We start from the raw sequence: 21,143 nt of genomic DNA on the forward strand, positions 1-21,143 counted from the left end.
GATATGGCCTAGTGGCAAGAGTGCTTGCTTCATATACACGAGGCCCTGGGTTCAATTCCCCAGCACCACATATACAGAAAATGGCCAGAAGTGGCGCTGTGGCTCAAGTGGCACAGTGCTAGCCTTGAGCAAAAAGAAGCCAGGGACAGTGCTCAGGCCCTGAGTCCAAGCCCCAGGGCTGGCAAAACAACAACAACAACAACAACAACAAAAAACTAGGAGGGCCAGAGACACAAGATACCGCAGCAGACACTTTTAATAAGAATACAAAGTTCACACCAGAGGCACATTCTGGGGAATGTTAAGAGAATAATCACAAGTAGTTATTCTGTTGGAAGAATCCAATAAGGCTCTCAGAGTACAAATACACGTGGGGGAATGATTTCAAATACGTTTATGATTTACAATCACATTACACTGTAGTGAGCACTCAAAACGGGCATATTAATTAAAAAGCCAGCTAAAAGGCATTTAGACATATATAACACATCTTACAACCACAAAGTTCATGTATAACAGTAATTTTAAGTACTTCATTTCAATATAATAAAAATGAACAGAAGAGATATCTCTTAAAATACGAATTCATATCTAAGACAAAAAAAATCAAAAGAACTTTACATTTAAAGAGGATTAGATTGCTGAAGAAGCACACAGCAGACGGGTCAGACGCTGAACACAAGACCTGCAGTGTCACATAACAGAACAGCACTGTCTTTCACCTTTTCCATCCCATCCCACCACAGTTCCACGTGACCGTTTCCTTACCCCAAAGAAAAATGGCCTTCCATATTCTCATTCCTTAAAAAGGAATTAAGAGAAACCAAAACAGTAAACTCAAAGGCTCATTTTTACCACAAATCTCAAGTATGGTTTAATAAGAACAAAGAAATCCAACGTTTACACATGGTGCTCCTTTCTAAGGGTCAGACACATCAAACATTATCTAAAGAGGTTTCTTTATGGGTTATGTACATGGGTTGAACAAGAATTACTGTATCTGAGAAGGCACATATCTGTGATTTAAGGCTTAATTGGTATAGCTATATAAGGAAGTCAATGAAAGCTGTCTAGGATTCACTTCTATCAAAATGAAATTTACCCACAAACAAGCTTTCTACCCTAGAAACCAGCAAGAATTTCCATTCCCAAGTCTTCAGGTTAAAAAAAAAAAAAAGGATCTCATAGCAGGTTTCATTATAAATCAAAATAAATTGCTACTATAACCACCCAGTGACTTTGGATGATACAAATTCCTAAGTTTACACACCTCACAGAATGGACAGTGTGCTCCTGCATATTTCAAAAGAACTTCTACACAAAATTACAAGGGTAGATTTATTTTTCACAACTCTAGGAGCCAATCATTCATTCATCACAGCTGCTGCCTCTATGTGCACGCTGCATGAACACCATATAATTTACTCTGCAAAATAGTTTCCTTTTAAAGACAATACATGAAAATGAATCTCTTAAAGATGTTTAATATATATGTATATATATTCATATATAAAATATCTGATGTTGATAGAAATCATGTAAACCTCCCTTTGGAAAAGTTACAACTGGCCCTTACTTCCAGGACCAAAAACCTTGAAATTTTATCTCATCAGTGCAAATCTATAGTAGATGTTTCCAAACTACAGAAATAGCCATCGACCCTCACAATACAAAAGGATTTCTCAAAAAGGAAGATTACTGTGTTCGGATTATAGAAATCACACTTACATGAACACCACCCACCTGCCCATCAGACAAAGGGTTCAATTGTTAAGGTAGGAAAAAGGGAACGTACTAAGGTATGTGCAAGCATCACCACCGGGCTGTCCCCTCACCGCTAACTCTCACTAGGTTTGTTTACGAGTACGACGGTAAGACAAGCTGCTTCTGCCAGGTGACGTTTTACTGTTCTTCAAGCCAAGATGGGGCGTCCACTCCGGGGGTTTTCAATTTGATATGGAACTGTTTAAGTGTCTGTTCAAGCTGCTTCTGATTCCCAGCAAAGTAGGCGGCGATGGCATTGTGGAAAAGGACCAGCTGGTTGTGCAACACTTTAACCTGTGGATGAGCAGAGGGACAAGACCCAGGATTAGCAGCAAGAGATAATGAAATGGAAGGTGGTGAATTATATCCCCTAATTAAACAGTGTGTCTCTCCTTAAAAGCATTTAAATAATGACATAGTATTCACACCCAGCAAGTATATACTGCCTTGCGGGGTCACTGGGACTTTGATGACTTAATTAGTCTAACAGGAAGAAATCTGTTTAAAATGTTATGCACATGCTCTGAACCCCTTTTCCCTCCAGCGCTGAGGACAGAACCTGGGGCCACATGTATTCTATCACTCAACTAATTCCCAACCCTGCTGGTCATGTTCATATATTGACAGCATCGAAAATATCATTAAATTTCCTTTCAAACTAAAAATGTTCAAAATTATGGGAGATGCTGAGAAAGGAAAATTACATGTCATTACTACGCTATACCTGTCACATACCAGCTATCAGGAGCGCTAAGCTTTTTGTAAAACTGTACAGGCTGAATACTTTTTTTTTTTTTTTTGCCAGTCCTGGGCCTTGAACTCAGGGGCCTGAGCACTGTCCCTGGCTTCTTTTTGCTCAAGGCTAGCACTCTGCCACTTGAGCCACAAGCGCCACTTCTGGCCGTTTTCTGTATATGTGGTGCTGGGGAATCAAACCCAGGGCCTCATGTATACAAGGCAAGCACTCTTGCCACTAGGCCATATCCCCAGCCCCGGGCTGAATACTTTTAAATACTGCATTTCCTTGGAAAAGATTAAGCCACAGCAGAGAGCATTGTCCAGAAGTCAATATGTTTAAAATTTATATAACTGGGGCTGGGAATATGGCCTAGTGGTAAAGTGCTCGCCTCGCATACATGAAGCCCTGGGTTCGATTTCTCAGCACCACATATATAGATAAAAGCCAGAAGTGGCGCTGTGGCTCAAGTGGCAGAGTGCTAGCCTTGAGCAAAAAGAAGCCAGGGACAGTGCTCAGGCTCTGAGTCCACGCCCCAGGGCTAGCAACAAAAACAAAACAAATAAACAAATAAAATTTATATAACTCTTATTTTTAAAAGCTTGTTTCTTTTTTATGATACCGAGTACATTTTAGCCAAGCAACACTACCTCTATGAATTTTTCTTGACAAAATAAAGCAAGCCATCACAAATAAGTTGTTTCCTGAGGTCTTGTTTACAACTGCAAATATTTGATAAATATATATGAAATATATTCATTGGGACTGACTTTTGTTTGATTGATGGAGAAATATCTGAAATATGATGCTAAGTGCAAAAGTAGTCATCTAACATGTATTTACTCTGTGTCTCACCATTTACAAAGATGTTTTCTATCGGAGCTGCCTTACTACTTCTGCTGGTGTGCCTGAGTTTCTCTTCAGAGGAATGAGCTGTCAGGAACTGGTCAAAGGAGGTCTTTCACCCACATTAACAAGGGTGCCTGCATGACCTTACACATGAAAGAATTAAAGGATTCCTTTTTCTTTTTTTTTTTTTTAAAATCACAAATTATAGCTGGGTGCTGGTGGCTCATACCTGTAATCCTAGCTACTCAAGAAGCTCAGATCCCAGAACAGTGGTTTGAAGCCAAACTGGGCAGAAAAGTCTGTGAGACTTTTAGCTCCAACTAACCACCAAAAAAGCCAGAAATGGAGCTGTAGCCTAAGTGTTAGAGTGCTACCCTTGAACAAAAAAGCTCGGGGACAGTGCCCAGGCCCTGCATTTAAGCCCCAGGACCAGAACAAAACAAAACAAACAAAAAGAAAAATCCCTCAAAGTCTGAAGGGAAAGGTCAATAAATTATGTTAAACTTTTAAATTTCTGTTCACCCCTAGAGAGTGAAAAGCCAAGCTACAAACTAAGTATGCATAGTATATGTAACCGACAAAGACTGTATCAATTACAGGCAAAAATGAGATGACAAAAGTGACACATTTTCAACACCTAAGATCAGAAACGATGACAGTAATTCCGAATTCCATGCAACCATAGTGAGCTCAGTTACAAAGAACTTTCATAAAGTTCTACCCAATAGCGAGGAACCCAGATCAGATATGAGCAAAACCACTGTAGCAACATCACTCGAGTGACCCAAACACACTGTACAATACTGCAATTGTTACAGGGAAAACAAACTCCACACTGACTCTCAAGGTGGAGAGAAGAAGACGTTTTTGTTGTTGTTGTTTGTTGCCAGTTCTGGGGCTTGAACTCAGGGCCTACGTGCTGTCCTTGTACTTCTTTTGCTCAAAGCTAGTGCTCTATCACTTGAGCCACAGAACTACTTTTGGCTTTTTCTCAGTAGTTTATTGGAAATGAGTCTCATGGATTTTCTTGCCCAGGCTGGCATCGAATCGTGATCCTCAGCCTCGAGAGTAGCTAGATTACAGGCATGAGCCACCAGTGCCCCGCAAAAGCTTTAAACTGAAATGGGTAAAGAATCTTCAAGAAGATGGCTTGGACACCTTTCTTCCCTGCCTGTCTGGCACGTGGTGCTACCAGGTGAAGCTTACAGGAACTGGAAACTTAAAGGTGAACATGATTCTGCAGGCAGCAAAACCATACAACAGGAACTCTTTGTTTTAAAGCAAATTTAGATGATGTATACCTTCTTATTCAGAGCATTAATTTCAAAACAAGCATTTTCCAGTTAAAGTAAGTGAGTATAAATATAATCATAATTGCTAAAGTTCTTCAAAGTAATTACTGGCTCTCCTAATCAGTGTAGGAAACAGGGCTTCTATTAAGCACAGCACATCATGGAGTAGTTTGGGTTAAAGTATGAGAAAAAGTGAAACAAAATCATTCTTTAGGGAAAAGTCCCATATCCTTTCCTTGTGCCAGACTACTTTAAAATGGACATTCACTCTTTCTCTTGCCTGCCCTTGATTTTTCCCCAGTTAGCAAGACACCAAGACAACAGCAGGAGAGTAGACTGTAATTTTATTAGTTCATAACAGCCTTGGAAATGCCTGTCATGTCAAAGCAACTACCGGTTGAGAAAGAGACGCATTATCAAAAATATGGGTGTGGGCACCGGGAAGGGAGGAGGAAAGGAAAGACAAATACGAGCTGCAAGTGGGGGTGGAAGAATAGATTTTATTTTTCTGACTCACTGGGATAAGTTTCAACAAATCACTGTCAAGCAGAAGGTTAAAAAAGAAAGGAGCACTAAGCAAGAAAAAGCGGTTGTATTTTGCAAAGAAAACTAAAACAGCTTATAGGGTCCATGTCAGCAGCTCATGGGATTTCAATAATGTCCTATTTTTAAAAAATCTATAGTAGCACCTTAAAACTCTGATTGCTTCTTGGACAGTGTCACCGCTTCCTTCACTTTCTCCCATCCCTCCATCCCTCAAGTTGCATAGTTCATTTTTCACACAGTGCATCTTAAATATCACAAATACATTTGCAGAACCTAACTCTTGATATGCCTCAAAATTTAAAAAGGAGTTAAGCACTACACACTGAAACTTACCATGATAGTCACAGGACAGATTTTAAAAACTTAGGGGCTCGGAATGTGGTCTAGTGGCAAGAGTGCTTGCCTCGTATACATGAAGCCCTGGGTTCGATTTCTCAGCACCTCATATGTAGAAAATGGCCAGAAGTGGCGCTGTGGCTCAAGTGGTAGAGTGCTAGCCTTGAGCAAGAAGAAGCCAGGGACAGTGCTCAGGTCCTGAGTCCACGCCCCAGGACTGGCAAAAAAAAAAAAAAAAAAAAAAGAAACAAAGAAAGAAAAGAAAATGCATATCCTTATCAGAAGAACAGCTTAGAAAAAGAAGAGAAGGGGGGAAAAAGACTTATCAGAAGAACAAAGTAAAAAAAAGATATAGTCATAGCTCAAATGTTAGAGAATCACTTATTGCCAGTACAATGCCTGTTCAAAGCCCAATAGCACACCAAAAACTAAGTAAATAAATATTACAAAAAACTATTTTAGTCCCTTGATGAACTACTTTAGTTCTTCGTTATCTGGTCTTTCATTTTAGAACAGAAATTGGCCTAGAGATGAAGCTCAGTGGTGCGTGCCTAGCGAACAGTATTACTACTCTGAGAGCATTACTAGGAGACAGGAGAGAATCAGGACAGCCCTCCCTCTAAAACAGCCTACAAAAGCGTTCAAGGCCTTTGGGGCATTGACAAGTCAAAAAACTATTCATCATGACAATTTACATATTGAAAAATCAACTCAGGGCTGGGATGTAGCTCAGTGGCAAAGCGCTTGCCTAGCAAGTGCAACATCCTGGGTTCGATCCCCAGTACCAAAAAAGAAAAGACAAAAAAAAAAAAAAAATAGGGGCTGGGGATATAGCCTAGTGGCAAGAGTGCCTGCCTCGGATACACGAGGCCCTAGGTTTGATTCCCCAGCACCACATATACAGAAAACGGCCAGAAGCGGCGCTGTGGCTCAAGTGGCAGAGTGCTAGCCTTGAGCGGGAAGAAGCCAGGGACAGTGCTCAGGCCCTGAGTTCAAGGCCCAGGACTGGCCAAAAAAAAAAAAAAATACAGTTAAAAAAAACCCAACCCCCGCCCCCCCGCAAATCAACCTGCAATAGTTAAGAAATAAGAGTCTATTATATTTCTTTAACAAATACTAAGTGGATTATGTGACATCTGTATGTAGGAGAGAAGTTAAGGTACAACTTTAGCGGTAGCTTAACAACAGATCAGCAAAAAAATCCCCACATCTGAGGCTTTTAAGCTGCCAAGGAAGCAACCAGTATTTAGTGACAGTTCCTAGGCTGTTTTTTTTTTTTTTTACAAGCTTGTTTTATCTCTTTTTTTGCAGCTACTAGAAATAAGAGTGAAAGTTGCTCAACAATAACAAAAACAAAGTTCTCTTTACCTTTGTTACAGTTACTGTGTGATATAACAGACTGACAATACCGCTTCAGTTTTGAGGGATTACATTAAAAAGATAAGCCAGGCACCAGTGGCTCACACCTGTAATCCTAGCTCCTCATATGTGGAGGACTGCAGTTTCAAGCTAGCTCAGGCAGAAGCCTATGACTCCATCTCTAATTAACCAGTAAGAGAGCTGGATGTGTGGCTCAAGTAACAGAGTGCCAACTGTGACTGAAAAGAAAAACCCAAGTGAGAGTGTGAGGCCCTGAGTTCAAGCCCTAGTATCAACACAAACAACCCCAAACAAGAAGATAACAATAAGGACCCATCAGTGGTAGGGTGCTTACCTAGCATGCTATGCAAGCACTGTTTGCCAGTTGTTATATAGTGAAAACTGGGAAAGCATGGTGAGTAACATATAATAGAAAGGCAAATAAGTACACTTTGTGTACTTCTAAACACTCAAACTGATAGTGGACTTCCTTAATAGGAAAAAAAAACCCAACCCTTCCTACTAATTTTTCTCTGGTGTGACTTTAAAGTCTACAGAAAGAAGTTAGGAAGAATAAACTTACCTTATTTTCTTCTAAAAATTTCAATTTGATAGACACATCACTGCGCATTTTATCATATTTTTCTTTATGTGCTTGGAACAGATGCTGTGACTGCTCTATTTTTGGCAAAGTGTTTGCATCACGTGGTCCGAGATTCAGTTCTTCCAAGTCAGTTCTATATGCATCATATTCAATCCTAGGAAGAAGAAATTAAGTGATATGTACTACAAAGAAATGCATTCAGATGGGCTGGAAATAAAGAGTTAAGGTTCATAATATGTAACAGAAAATTCTTATACATAATCTACCCCATATGTTTGTGAAATCATTATTTCTTTAAAACAAAGAGCTATTAATGTAAGAATGGGGTGGAGACTGAAGATGTAATTCAATGGTAGAGTGCTTGTTAGCAAGTGTGAGGCCCTGGGTTTGATACCCACCACCACAACACAAACACACACACACACACACACACACACACACACACAGAGAAGAATACAGTATAAGAATGAAGCCAGGTGCTGGTGGCAAAAATACCCTAAAACTAAATGTATCCAGATAGCTATAAAATGGTATCTACTAGTAAGAGTAATTAACTAATTAGATACCTGAAAGGCATCACAGAGTGGAATTAAAACACTATAATTAAAATTTAAGATTGTAAAAACTTACTGCATCGACTAGGGCAAGATTGGTAGCCAACACTGTAGAATGTGAATAGCACAGGCCAATCATAGAGGTGTATGATAGATAGCATGACCCATGAGGGAATTAATTCAGTATGTTGTAATCTGAAGTGATAACACAATAATTGGCAGAATTAAACAGTGACTTAGCAGGCAGGTGGGCTGGACTGAGATTGAGTAATGCTATGCTCGGTTAAGCAGTGCAGACTTAACCCAGTAGTATGGGAAGCCAGGAGAGCTATGTTAAGAAGGCCACATGGTTGGTTCTGTTCTGGAGAGAAAGATGACGCTAGTAGCAGTGCAAGGAACAGAGACTGGAAGGGAAGACTAAGAAAGCACAAGAAACAAAACTACTTTGACCACCACAGACATGAGGAATCAAGTCACTGAAGGACAAAAGGACCGTGGTGCCAGGAAGACAGACACAAAAGACTTAGGAGGCAAGACTAAATTGGTACCAGGAATGAGCTAGCTGATTCATGAGTTCAGTAGACAAACTCCACCGTCCAGTGGCTCCGATGTCTTTAGTTAGTATTACGCCTCTTTGTCATATGGAAATGGGAAGAATCTCCAGAAAACTTCTGTGCTGTGTGCATGCACATGCATATTTTAGGAACTTATCTGATAGTAAAGAAAACCTTTAGAATGCCGATTATAGCCCAGTTAAAAGAGTTGCTAGAAGCAAATATACTAAAACTAGGGGGGAAAAAAAAAGGTAGACCAGGCAGGGTGCCATGTCTCATGCCTGTAACTCCAGCTCCTTGAGAGACAGAGGGGGCAGGGTCGCCATCGAAGGCCAGCCTGGGCAAGAAGTACAAGACCTCTTTGAAAAATGACAATCTGCAAAAGGGGTTGGAAGAAGGGGTCAAATGGCAGAGTATGGCTCTAACCCCAGTACTACATTAGGAGGAAGAAAAACAACAACTAAATTTAAAATTGTCCTTACAACAAATCACCACATGCTACTATTTTAAAACATCCATCCATACTCTGGAACACATTTAAGCAGTAGCTAATGATTTCAGCACAGTCAAAGTTGTAATGCTGACTTTATGTTCTTTAACTTGTTTTTCATTAAGTTTATAGAAGTGTCCAAGTAAAACATCCCATCGATTCTCAAAGAGCTCATTTTCACCAAGGGGTGTGGGTACTAAGTTTTCAAAATGCAACTCTCTCCTTGAAGACTGCCAATCTGAACTGACATACATGGACAAAGTTAGTGATGGTTACTTTAAGATTTATGCAAAACTTCTAGAGAACAGGTGTCCACATCTGAAAAGTCTTCGCTACAATCGACTCCCTTGTTGTCGCTGCCGAGTGTGGAACTGGCTGTCAGAAGATTTGCGACATACAAAGTGCCACAGGACTAGGAAATACTTGTATACAATGCATAATGGGGAGCTTTAAAAGGCCACCCAGGCACTTGCCTAAATTACCACTTTTTGTACTGATCAAATACACGACCTTTGCCCTACAAGTCAGTAAGTTCTGGTTTTGATGGAGAAGAAAAGTCAGTTCCTGAAACACTTTTATGTTCTTTTAGAATATTATTTCTCAATGGGCAGTGTTTCAGTGTTACAGCTAATCTAATCTGTAGTTACTAATTAATAGGGATCCAACCTTGCACTAAGCTTAAAGAATAAGATCATAAATTGTAATTTGAATAAAGGTATAAATGATGGCCTGGGACTATTGTGGGTTTGTCAACCATATACAGAAGTTGTCTGAAGGTTTCCTTTAAGTATTCAGCTACCAAGTACATAGAACTTGATTTATACTTTTATAAACATTCCAAATGAATTTACATGTTATATAAACTGAAATCTCATCATCCTTTCAGTTAGGCTTCTCATTAAAAGACATGGAAATCTGTTTTTTTGAAAAATATTACGTGATTATTGATTTGTGGTGCTGGTGATTAGATCCTAGGTCCTTGTGCATGTTGGTCAAACATTCTACTACTGAGCTAAAACTCCTTTCTCCCATTTTTATTTATTTTGTTTTATTTGTGCCAGTCCTGGGTCTTTTGAACTTTATCTCCAGGCTAGTGCTCTACCAGTTGAGCCACAGCTCTATTTTTGGCTTTTTTTGGTGGCTGACTGAAAATTCAAGTCTCTCCGCCGGGCACTGGTGGTTCATGCCTATAAACCTTAGCAACTCAGGAAGATGAGATCTGCAAATTGCATGTGCGGTTCAAAAGTAGCCTGGGCAGCAAATTCCTTGAGACTCTTATCTCCAATTAACCACTGGAAAACTGGAAGTAGCAGTGTGGCTAGCCTTGAGCAAAAGTACTCAGGAACAGCACCCAGGCCCTGAGTTCAAGCTCCACAGCCAAAAATAAAAAATAAATTACAAAAAAAATAAAGCCTCTCAAACTTTCCTGCCTGGGCTGGCTTTGAATGGCCATTCTTATATCTTAGCCTCCTGAACAGCTATGATTATAGGCATGAGCCACCAGTGTCTAGTTCTCCTCCCAATTTTAAATTAATCCACTTCAAGTCTGAGTAGGAGCACATGGCTCTAGTCTTGGCTTTGAAACAGACTATGTATGAGGGGAAGAGTCTTAGTATTTGTCCTCTTTAAATAAAATATAAAATGCTTTATGTTTGCAACTTGATTAAAGTCACTGTCCTTAAATATAGGTCAGTTTTAAAAGGTATTCTAGAAATAAAGGCTGAAGAGATAGTATATGCTAAACAATTAAACTATATTTCTAATATAGGAAAACTATTTTTTTCTACCTATGCAGTATAGAAAACAGATTTACATACTTAATTGGGGGCTGAAAGTGTACTTTTGGAACAAAAGAATTCTCATCTTCAAAACCCACAAATATTAGAATTGAAAAGATTGGAAAATAAGAGGCTTTTGATGATTAAAGATGAAAAAGAAGTATCCAGTATATACAAATTAGGACATTATAAAGAACAGTTGAGATTTATAAAAGAATCATGTAAAACTTATACAAATAAAATGCTTCATTCATACTGAATATGTACATAATGAATCCTTTGAAAAACATACTGTCCATGAAAGGATTTAAACGGACTGGAAAACAATCCCCTGGAGTGTTGTCAAAGGCAAACCATTAAAAGATTTCTTATAGATAGATTCCTTCAATGTTAGTGAATATACTATTGAAAGATTCCTCTTGATTCTTTTTTCCCCAACTTTCTAGTTTTAATACCATAGTAATAATTCAAACAATAAAGAGTAGAAAAAAAACAAACCCTAAGACTTAGACCAGCATACACGCAAAAGCACTTGGGTATGGTGGTACATGCATTTAACTCCAGCACTCCTAAAGATACCATAGAATTCGAATTGTAAGTTTGAGGCCTCCTGGCCTACGTATCAAGTCCTCATCTCAAACAAAAACAAGAGTCTAAACAGTAAAAAGACTAGATGTGTTATGTCATTCAACTAGGGCAAGAGGTCAAAAAAGTTATGCTTCTAAAAGGTAAAGTTTGCATCCATCTTTAGCTATAGTATCAAATTTAACAGAAAAATATAATCTGAACCTCTAAGGGGACTCTACTGGCAAGAGTGGCAAGGCACAGTGGGAAAGGATTCTATCATGGGTTTGTCTCTTTTTAGACATTTGTAAGTATTTATTAATATCTATTTATGTACCAAAATGGTGATGATATGGTATGAAATAAAGTGTATGGAATACTTGCATTATAACAACTTCAAAGTATAAGGCAAATCCTGAAAAGGCATGGTGGTCTTTACCTGTAATCTCAGCACTCAGGAGGCAGAAGAAGTAGAATCATGAGTTTAAGACCAGCCTGGGCAATATAATAAGACCCTGTCTAAAAAAACCGACAACAAACTACAATGCAAAAGGTAAACTAGCACATGTGTGAAGGCTAGTTATACCTGGACAAAGGGAAATCGTAAGTTGGGGTCCACAGTTCAACTTCACTGTGGAGACAGAAATGAGCTGGTGTATCAGGAGTGGACAGTGCGGTCAGTATGCGCTGTCAAAGTAGTGCACTGCTTTTGTCAGGAAGTACCAAGGAACAAGGGTGACAAGTGCACTTGGGCCACAATATCAAGGACCATCTACTGTCTTTCTGGTAGGACAGAGGGTCCCAGGCTTTTCCAAGGCAAAGCACAGCAGGGAGATTCTCCATTTCCTAGTTCCTTCGCAAGCAAGGTTTGGACACACTAGCGACATGTACTTGCACCTTTCCAAGGCTGAAACAAATACCTGAGGGTCTCTAGAAACTACTGTGGGAGCTACAGCAGCATCAGATACTACCGGCACTTAAACTCAGGGTCCTAATTATGTGTTTCCAAGTCCTCATTTGGCTTTGCCTCTTGCTTGTTTCTAGAATTGTGTTCTCCTTTCTTAGTTCTGTGGGTTTCCTATAATATTGTTGTACATTCTTTCTCTGCCAATACTGGAACAAAGTTTCTTTCTGTTGTTTGCAACCAAATTTACAGGTGAGTATATGTCACCTGAAAAATGGACTATCTGGCGGAAACTGATACCTACCTGGCACTCTCGTACTGTTTCACTGTCATTAGTGTATCTTCAATTGTTTTGTTCACCAAAGTGTTTACGCTGGCAATGAAAAAATTAATGGCCCCAAGAAGGGTCTCTCCATTTTTAGCTAGCAGTTTCTGGGTATCTGCATTATAGCCAAATTCTTCCTAAAACAAAGAAACCACAGTCATTTATACAGTAAAACAATTAGTAGAAATGACTTCGAAATCTTAACCATATCACTAATGGGAAAACATTTGATTTAGAAATATAGCCATGGAAGCCTTACTTTTTCTTCAAATCCTTAAATATTTAAGAATCTAAATCACAGCTAGCTTATATAATTATCAAAAAGTTTAGTAAACCAAAATTGTCATCAGCTAAGATGCATAGCTAAACACACTTTTTAAAAGTAAAACTACTTTGTACTAGAGAAAGAGTATTTTAGTTTCTACATTCTGTTTCTATTATACTATAAGCACAGCTGTTAGGGAAAAATATAGCAGATTATTAATCAGAGAAACTACAACTCTCACAACCAAATTAGGTAATAATTGGTTAAAACTACGAGACATAAAATAGATTGCAATTTTTTTGTGTGTTTTGACTGAAACTCCTCAAAGTATAAATATTAACAAGACACATTTCTTTGTAGACTTAGTGACTTGCTGACTCCTAAGATCAGGTCTATCTATTCGCACAGCTGAGGAAGGATCATTTGATGCCAGATCTAATTCATTTCCTTTGAATGAACTATGTTTTAAGCTCAGCAAGCATAACAAATGACGCCTTTAGAGATAGCCAGTACCAACACCAAATGTTCAGCAGTGAAAGCTTGCCAATCTGTTTGGTTAATTATAGATTAATTAGGAACATAGTGATCAAATAAAAATAAATGTTAATATTTTATTGCAAGATGTATCACTGAACTTGAAAAATCTCCAATTTGTGAGAAGCACTTCAATTGCCCACAGTTCCACTTCTGGTTTTCTAGTAGCTAATTGGAAATGAGTCTCACAGACTTTCCTGCCTGGGCTGGCTTTGAACCTCAATTCTCAGATCTCAGCCTCTACAGCAAATAGGATTACAGGTGTGTGTCACCTGTGCCTGATGAAAAGTGTAATATTTAAACTAACTGGACTCAGATGAAAATTTAATGCTAGTGTTATTATAATCAAATTTCTAGGTGATAAATTATCCAATAATTCAATAAAGAGCAGGAAGGTAAATTTACTGTATTTAGGAGAGGTCTATGTAACTCCTAATGATTTAGTCTTCAGCATTGTGTAGACTTAAATGGCAACTGCTGGTATATACAGGATCATATAAAGAGAGACCTGAGGATCACAGTTCAAAGTCAGCTTGGGCAAGAGTGTCCATGAGATTCTTATCTCCAATTAACACAAAGCTGAAAGTAGAGCTGTGGCTCAATTTGTAGAGCACTAGCCTTAAACAAAACAATGCAGGGACAGCACACAGGCCTTGAGTTCAAGCCCTAGGATTGGCACGCACACACGCGCGCACACACACACACACACACACACACACACAGAACAAGTAAGACACTTGAGATATTGCAGTCAATGATATAAAACAATTAGAACATTAATAAAAAAGTAAATATGCGTATGGATGATAAACATACTTTATGCAAGCTTTGTTTAGCTAATAAGTTAAATTTTCTTAGCATTTATAAATAAAACATCAAAGAATAAGGTTAAAATTCTAATCTGCCACTAGAAAAATGGAAGACTAGTACAATTTCCAGAATTAAAAATCTAGTTTCTAAAAGATCATAGTATTGGCATAAAAACCAATATATAAACCAAAGGAATATAAAAAAGATGCAGAAATAAAGCCATGCACCTATAGCTAATTAATCTTTAATGAAGACATCAAAAACTTATACTGGAAAAAAGACAGATTATTTAATAAGTGATGCAAAAAATACTGTATAGAAACTAGACCCCTGGGGCTGGCAATATGGCTTAGTGGTAGAGTGCTTGTTTCGTATACATGAAGCCCTGGGTTCCATTTCTCAGCACCACATAAACAGAAAAAGCCAGAAGTGGCGTTATGGCTCAAGAGGTAGAGTGCTAGCCTTCAGCATAAAGAAGCTAGGGACAGTGCTCAGGCCCTAACTAAGTTCAAGCCCCAAGACTGGCACAAAACAAAAATGGGCAAATAATTTGACTAAGATTTCTCAGAAGAGAATAAACAAATGGTCAACAAATATATGAAAAAATATTCAACACTAATCAAGGAAATGTAATCAAAATCACAATGGAAGCTCAGTGCTCTCAGTTCAACCCCAGTTCTACTCCCCTAAATAAAACAAAAAAAACCCACCCAAGTTAGCATCTCAACTCAGTTAAATTAGCAATAAGCAAAGAATAACAATCACAAAAAACAGATGAGAATATGGAGAAAAGGGGAGCTCTTATATTATCATAGAATATTGTACGGACCTGGTTCCTGGAAAAGTTTTAAAAATTACTACCACATAACCCAGCAAATGCATTACTGGCTATATATTCAAAGGAAATAAAATCAGAAATTCAGACACAAAAGGCCATTTATATCCTTTTTGTCTATCCAATGACTCAATTAAAATTGAATTTCAGTATTTTTCATTATTACATTAACATTCTTCATAGCAAACATTCTTTGTCCAAGGTTGTAGGATAAAGTGATTTAATCTTTTAAATTATCTAATTCTTCAAGTCAGAAGTCTGTAGGCAAAGAATATCTATCTGTATCTTTTGGTTCTAGACAAGGAACAAAAAAGCAAAAAAGGGTCACAAAGTAGTAAAAAAAAATAATCCTAAGAATTTTGCTGATATTTAGAGATAAATCGTGAGGAAAAAATTTCATGCTAAACAACTGAATCCATGTTGTCTTACTGTTGCAGCACTGGAGCCCTAAGCCAGGGCCTGGCACGAGCTAAGTGTGCACATTACAGCTGAACACCATCCCTGTCCCTAAACTTCATAAGTTAGTAATTCAATAAAAATATATTACAAATCCACTTGAGAAAGTTACCGTTTGTTTGACACACTTGGTAAGAGATTTTCAATCAGTGACTAATGTTTTTTAATTTTTTTTTGGCCAGTCCTGGGCCTTGGACTCAGGGCCTGAGCACCGTCCCTGGCTTCTTCCCGTTCAAGGCTAGCACTCTGCCACCTAGGCCACAGCGCCCCTTCTGGCCGTTTTCCATATATGTGGTCATGTGTTAGGAGGCAAGCACTCTTGCCAAAAGGCTATATTCCTAGCCCTAATTTTTTTTTTTAAACCTACACCAAAGAATTATACATAGCTATGAGTCTTTCTAGGCTTAGTCACTGGCTAACCATTTACCCACTTCCTAACCAAATTCCTTTCTCCTAAAATTTCCACTAACATCTATTCTAAGGTAAAGGAAAGATTATTACATTGACATTAGTCAGCTGGCCCTTCTTAAATATCTTTAAAAGAACACCTCAAAATTTTCATTGCCTGGTTTTAGAACCAGGTGCTGGGCTCAATTTCCAGCACCCAAACACAGTATTTCAAATTGTATTAAAGAGTTCAGCAAATCATAAAAATTACCTCTTAGAATATTTGTGTCCACCCTCCCCACCCCCCAACAGTTTTAAACATAATCTCACATGGAGCTCTAGGGACTTCAAACTCAGGTCAGCAAATGCATCTCCAAGTTGTCTCTGTGTATGCACCATCTGGAAAAGCTGCGTCGACAAGGTCTGAGCCAGTCTTAGAATATTTTCGTATTTTTTCTTATTATCTCTTAATATGTCAATCTGAGCTTCAAGTTCAAGGTCCACAGTTCTTGAGCCACGACCTAGTTTTTCAGAGATAATTTGTCGAGTACACTAAAAAAAAAAAAGATGTACTTTGTTAGGAAAGAAAAATTTAGAACAAAGTAACAGAGCAACCACAACCACAAACCCCAGGGCACATCAGTTGTTTTTCTTCCAAGGAGCGAGTCTAACAAACCAAAACGGGGTGATGCTTTACAGACTTAGCAGGACTCAGAAAAACCAGTGTATCACGAATCAGGCATGTCTAATGACTATTACGAACCAGAGGAAGTTTTAAAATTTATCTAGCTCATTTATATACTACCACATAAATTCTCTCATATAATCCTATTTCAAGTTTACCATATATGGATAAATGATTTTGCTCTCTGGCAATGTTTGAAAAGCACACATTAAGACTAATACAAGAATAGCAGCATCAAAATTCTACCTTCTTATTGGTTTAAAGTGTTTTTTTTCCCTCCTCTATCTTTCCCTGAAATAGCTCATGTGTATGTGTATGTGTAAAGGGGGGATGGCAGGAAAAAAAGGAAGGAAAAGACAAAGAGGGAGAAAAAAGGAGATAGTTGATAGTTGAATTCTACTTTTACTTTTGCCTTCATGGCAGTGCTAAATTATGTTCTTTCATATTACATAATGCAGTAGAAACTTATACCTGCTTAATATGACTAGTTTCAAAGTCATTGGAAAGAAGTTTCCTAGTAGTAATTTGTGAGAAAAATTTACAAGTGCACTTATTTCATCATCTGCTAATATATTTCAAAGTTAACTGCAAATGGAGTGCATACATTCTTCATAATTTGCTCCTTATTAGGCTTCACAAGTTTGGTTGAAGGATTAATTTTGTCATCAAGTAATACAGGGAAAAAATGGTGAATTCCTTCTTTCTTCCTTTATTTTCACCAAACAGTAGAAAACAAACTATAAACAAACAAAAGTATAAACAAACAAAAACTATACAACTATATACAACAAAATATATACAACAAAAACTATATACAAAACAAACAAAAACTATAAACAAACAAAACTATAACCAAACAAAAGTATAAACAAACAAAAGTTTGATGGATGTTCTAAACTCTCTGTTAAACACATAACCAAGTATATGATATTTTCAAAGTATGAGATTGTGTTATACTATAAAACATCCTAAACATTTCTTTTCTATGAACTAAATACCTTGAATCTTTTCATCAATATAGATAATCCTACTACTCGTGTATTTTTAAATTTAAAAGTGAAGCAAATTTTTGGTTTTGTTTTGTTTTTTGTTTTTGCCAGTCCTGGGCCTTGAACTCAGGGCCTGAGCACTGTCGCTGGCTTCTCTTTGCTCAAGGCTAGCTAGCACTTTGCCACCTGAGCCACAGTGCCACCTCTGGCTGTTTTCTATATATGTGGTGCTGGGGAGTCGAACCCAGGGCTTCATGTATACGAGGCAAGCACTCTCGCCACTAGGCCATATTCCCAGCCCCTTGAAGCAAATTTTCTGACACATCCTGTTTTTTATTAACTAAGCATCTGATCAAAGTTGTTTTTTTTTTTCTTTTACAGTAGAAAAATACTCCTTTATTTCCTTTCTTTTAAGAAATTCTTGCTGCGTACCAGGGAGTAAGCCTGTAATCCTAGCTACTTAGGAGGCTGAGATCTGAGGATTGCTGTTCAAGGCCAGCCTGGTCATTCAAGGCCATGTGACTCTTAGCTCTAATCTCCAACTAACCATCTAAAAGCAGAAGGTGAAGCCGTGGCCCAGGTATAGAGTGCTAGCTAGCCTTGAGCAAAAAAGCTCAGGGACTTCATTCAGTGCCCCAGGACTGGCACACACACAGAAAAACATCTTAGCAATTACCATGGAAAGCACAGAAACAGAAGATAAAATCGCACCAGGTGAAAAGTTTAACTGGAAACACTGTGATTTTAAGCAGATAAACATTTGCTAGAAGTGTCTGAAATAGTAACAAGATAAAGGAGACGAGTCACTCACTGGCTCACATTTTAAAATTTTACTTTATTATTATTATACAGGCTAGGATTTCTCCTGTCAGAGACATTTATTTATTTGTAAGCCAAAACATGTTGTACCTTCTATAGCAGACCAAATAGAACAATCTGTCGATAGGCAAGAAGCCAGAATTATTGGAGGTTTGTAGACTGCTAAAATGTAAAACATGTCCATTGTCTGAGAGGCCATATTTTCACAGAAATAGACACAAGCAGGCGGTCAAAGATTTAATAGGAAATGCTGTATGTTTCCAGTAAGCTCTGACTGTGAGGCAAATTAAGATAAAGCTGGACACCTGAAACAAGTTTTGAACCCGAACTTATAGAGCCTATACTCTACTGTATGTAATTATACACCTTTAAGAAAAAGCTAAATCTGGAAATGAGATCACTAGAAGGCGTCCACCCAGTGTTGCAAAGAAATAAAGTTGTCAGACATTTTGCCACTCAAAAGGGTCTCAAGAGGAAGTTTTTCACATAATCCTTGAAGACTGACTTTTTAAATTTAAATGGATTTCTAGTGTTAATTAAAATGCAAAATTGAAGACCAGTATGTATTCCAGAGCAAGTTTAAAATAAAAGGGAATGAAGATTAAGTGTTTTACCTTTCCTCAAAGTCCCAGGAAATGGAAACCACTTATGAGCTGGGAAAGTTTCTCATGTAAATTAAGAATTCATTTTGAGAACAATAGCTGCTAGATGAAACTAAGTTAAAAAAGGATAGAAGAAAGCTACAGTGAATTACTGACTTACATAGAGGTTTTTCTCTTTGGAGAAGGGTGGATGAAACAAAGTTAACACACAGTGTACAGAATACTATTGAGTCACCACTGTATGAATTTACAGGATTTACTCATGAATTTACAGGATAGTTACTGTGTACTTAAATAGCACCAAGAGATTTTCCTGTAATGTCAAATAAGAAAGATATTTAAGCATAAAACATATAAACTCATAGCAACAACTGAACAATTTTTAAAAGGATGATTAAGAGCCAGGCACTGGTGGCTCATTACGCCTGTAATCCTAACTATTCAGGAGGCTGAGATCTGAGGATCACAGTTTGAAGGCAGCCCCAGCAGGAAAGACTATGAGACTCTCCTCTCCAATAAACTACTAAGAAGCCAAAAGTAGAGTTGGTAGCTCAAAGTGGTAAAGCACTAGCCTTGAGCAGAAAACCCCAGGGACAGCGCCCAGGCTTTGAGTTCAAGACCCAGGGCTGGCAAGCAAGACTGGAGATAAGTGATTAAAGTGATATACAAAGAAGGAAACATAAAAAGAAAATGAGTGGAGGGAGAAGGTCAACCAATAAATAAATAAGCAAGATGACAAGAAACTCAGGTATGAATTTAAAAGGTACCACTTTAGTAAGAGTGTGATTGCTAGTAGAAAATCCTTAAACATTAAAAAAAAAGTATTTTGCATTTAGGAAAGTTTAGCTGAGATGAGTATTTAAAACAAAGACTTTAAGCTAGGTATCACAGCACAAACCTACCTTAAAAAAAAGATTTTTAGCTGGGTGTCAGTGGCTCATGCCTGTATTTCTAGCTACTCAGGAAGCTGAGATCTGAGGATGGAAGCCTGCCTGGGCAGGAAAGTGAGACTCTTAGCTTCAGTAAACTACTCAGAAAAAACCGAAGTGGTGCTGTGGCTCAAGTAGTAGAGCGTTAGCCTCGGGCGCAAAGAGGCTCAGGGACAGCCTAAGTTCAAGCTCCAGGACTGCCCCACCCCAACCCTCCCTATTATATATTTGGCTTTAATTATATATTATATAAATGAAATAATAAGCATTTTCTCCGACTAAAAGCCTCAAAGTATCTGCTAGAATAGAACCAAGAGGAATTAAAGGCAGAAATCATGAAGGAGGGAGGATCAAAGCAAGAGCCAGAATCAAGAGAGTCAAGAGTAATATGAATACAAGCAGACTTAAGCAAATCAGAACAAGAACTAGAAGCAGTATCCAGGGACAACAGATATCTAACACTGGCTCTAATTTGGACCCAAATATTGAAAAGCCAAGAAAGTCATGGAAACACACTAAAATCCTTAAAGTGAGCTTCTTTTGGTTGAGAGGTATATCTCAGCCTACACACACAGGGTAAAATACTCCATTAAATTATGGAGCTTTTTTCTTCTTTTGTGACCTAGAATGGGATATCCAAATTAAGTTCTGATTTTTAATGTAAAAATAAAATAAGGTGATCACAGAAAGGGAAATGATTCTTCCTTCAGATGGCATTATACCATGCATGCAGCGTCTTATGCAAGCTATTTTCATTAACCTTCACTTTAAGAGAAGCTGAAGATGGTGTGCTAGTACTGTAAGACAGATTATTGCAGAGGTAAGAAATGGGCGAAAAGGAAATGATAGCACAGATACAGACAGGATCAGCTAGATAAGGAACAAGAAACACAAGTAAATGACAGGAGAGGAAGACTCAAACAAACAAAGGCCTCAACAACAAAAACAACAGAGAATTGGTATTAAGATCTGGTTCAGAAATAATATAATACCTGTTTTCTTAAGGTTCAAAATGTGTGGATACACAATATTTATACAGGCAGATTTCATGAACAAATAAATGAATAAAAAAGGGCTAAGTTTGAAGAATGAATGAATTAAGCCCAGTGTAGTATGGAAGATAAACAACACTAAGGGGAATTCCAAGCAGTTAGTGGATCCAGCTCATGAACAAGGT

At 38.0% G+C, this 21,143-nt stretch overlaps 1 protein-coding gene across 4 annotated transcripts in view; it reads right to left on the reverse strand.

Moving 5' to 3' along the window:
• Window positions 1-238: 238 nt before the first annotated feature.
• Window positions 239-21,143, reverse strand: part of Arfip1 (ADP ribosylation factor interacting protein 1) — a 54,297-nt gene continuing 33,392 nt past the window's right edge. For all 4 annotated transcript variants that reach the window (XM_048333394.1, XM_048333393.1, XM_048333395.1 and 1 more), the window contains 4 exons: window positions 16,273-16,494; window positions 12,635-12,792; window positions 7,466-7,640; window positions 239-2,058 (listed from right to left, as the gene is read on the reverse strand). In XM_048333394.1, the coding sequence (XP_048189351.1) occupies window positions 1,903-2,058; window positions 7,466-7,640; window positions 12,635-12,792; window positions 16,273-16,494 (711 nt within the window). In that variant the 3' untranslated portion in view covers window positions 239-1,902. The remainder of the gene's footprint in view (window positions 2,059-7,465; window positions 7,641-12,634; window positions 12,793-16,272; window positions 16,495-21,143) is intronic.

This window comes from Perognathus longimembris, chromosome 24, assembly GCF_023159225.1.
Source record: "Perognathus longimembris pacificus isolate PPM17 chromosome 24, ASM2315922v1, whole genome shotgun sequence".
Lineage (NCBI taxonomy): Eukaryota > Metazoa > Chordata > Mammalia > Rodentia > Heteromyidae > Perognathus > Perognathus longimembris.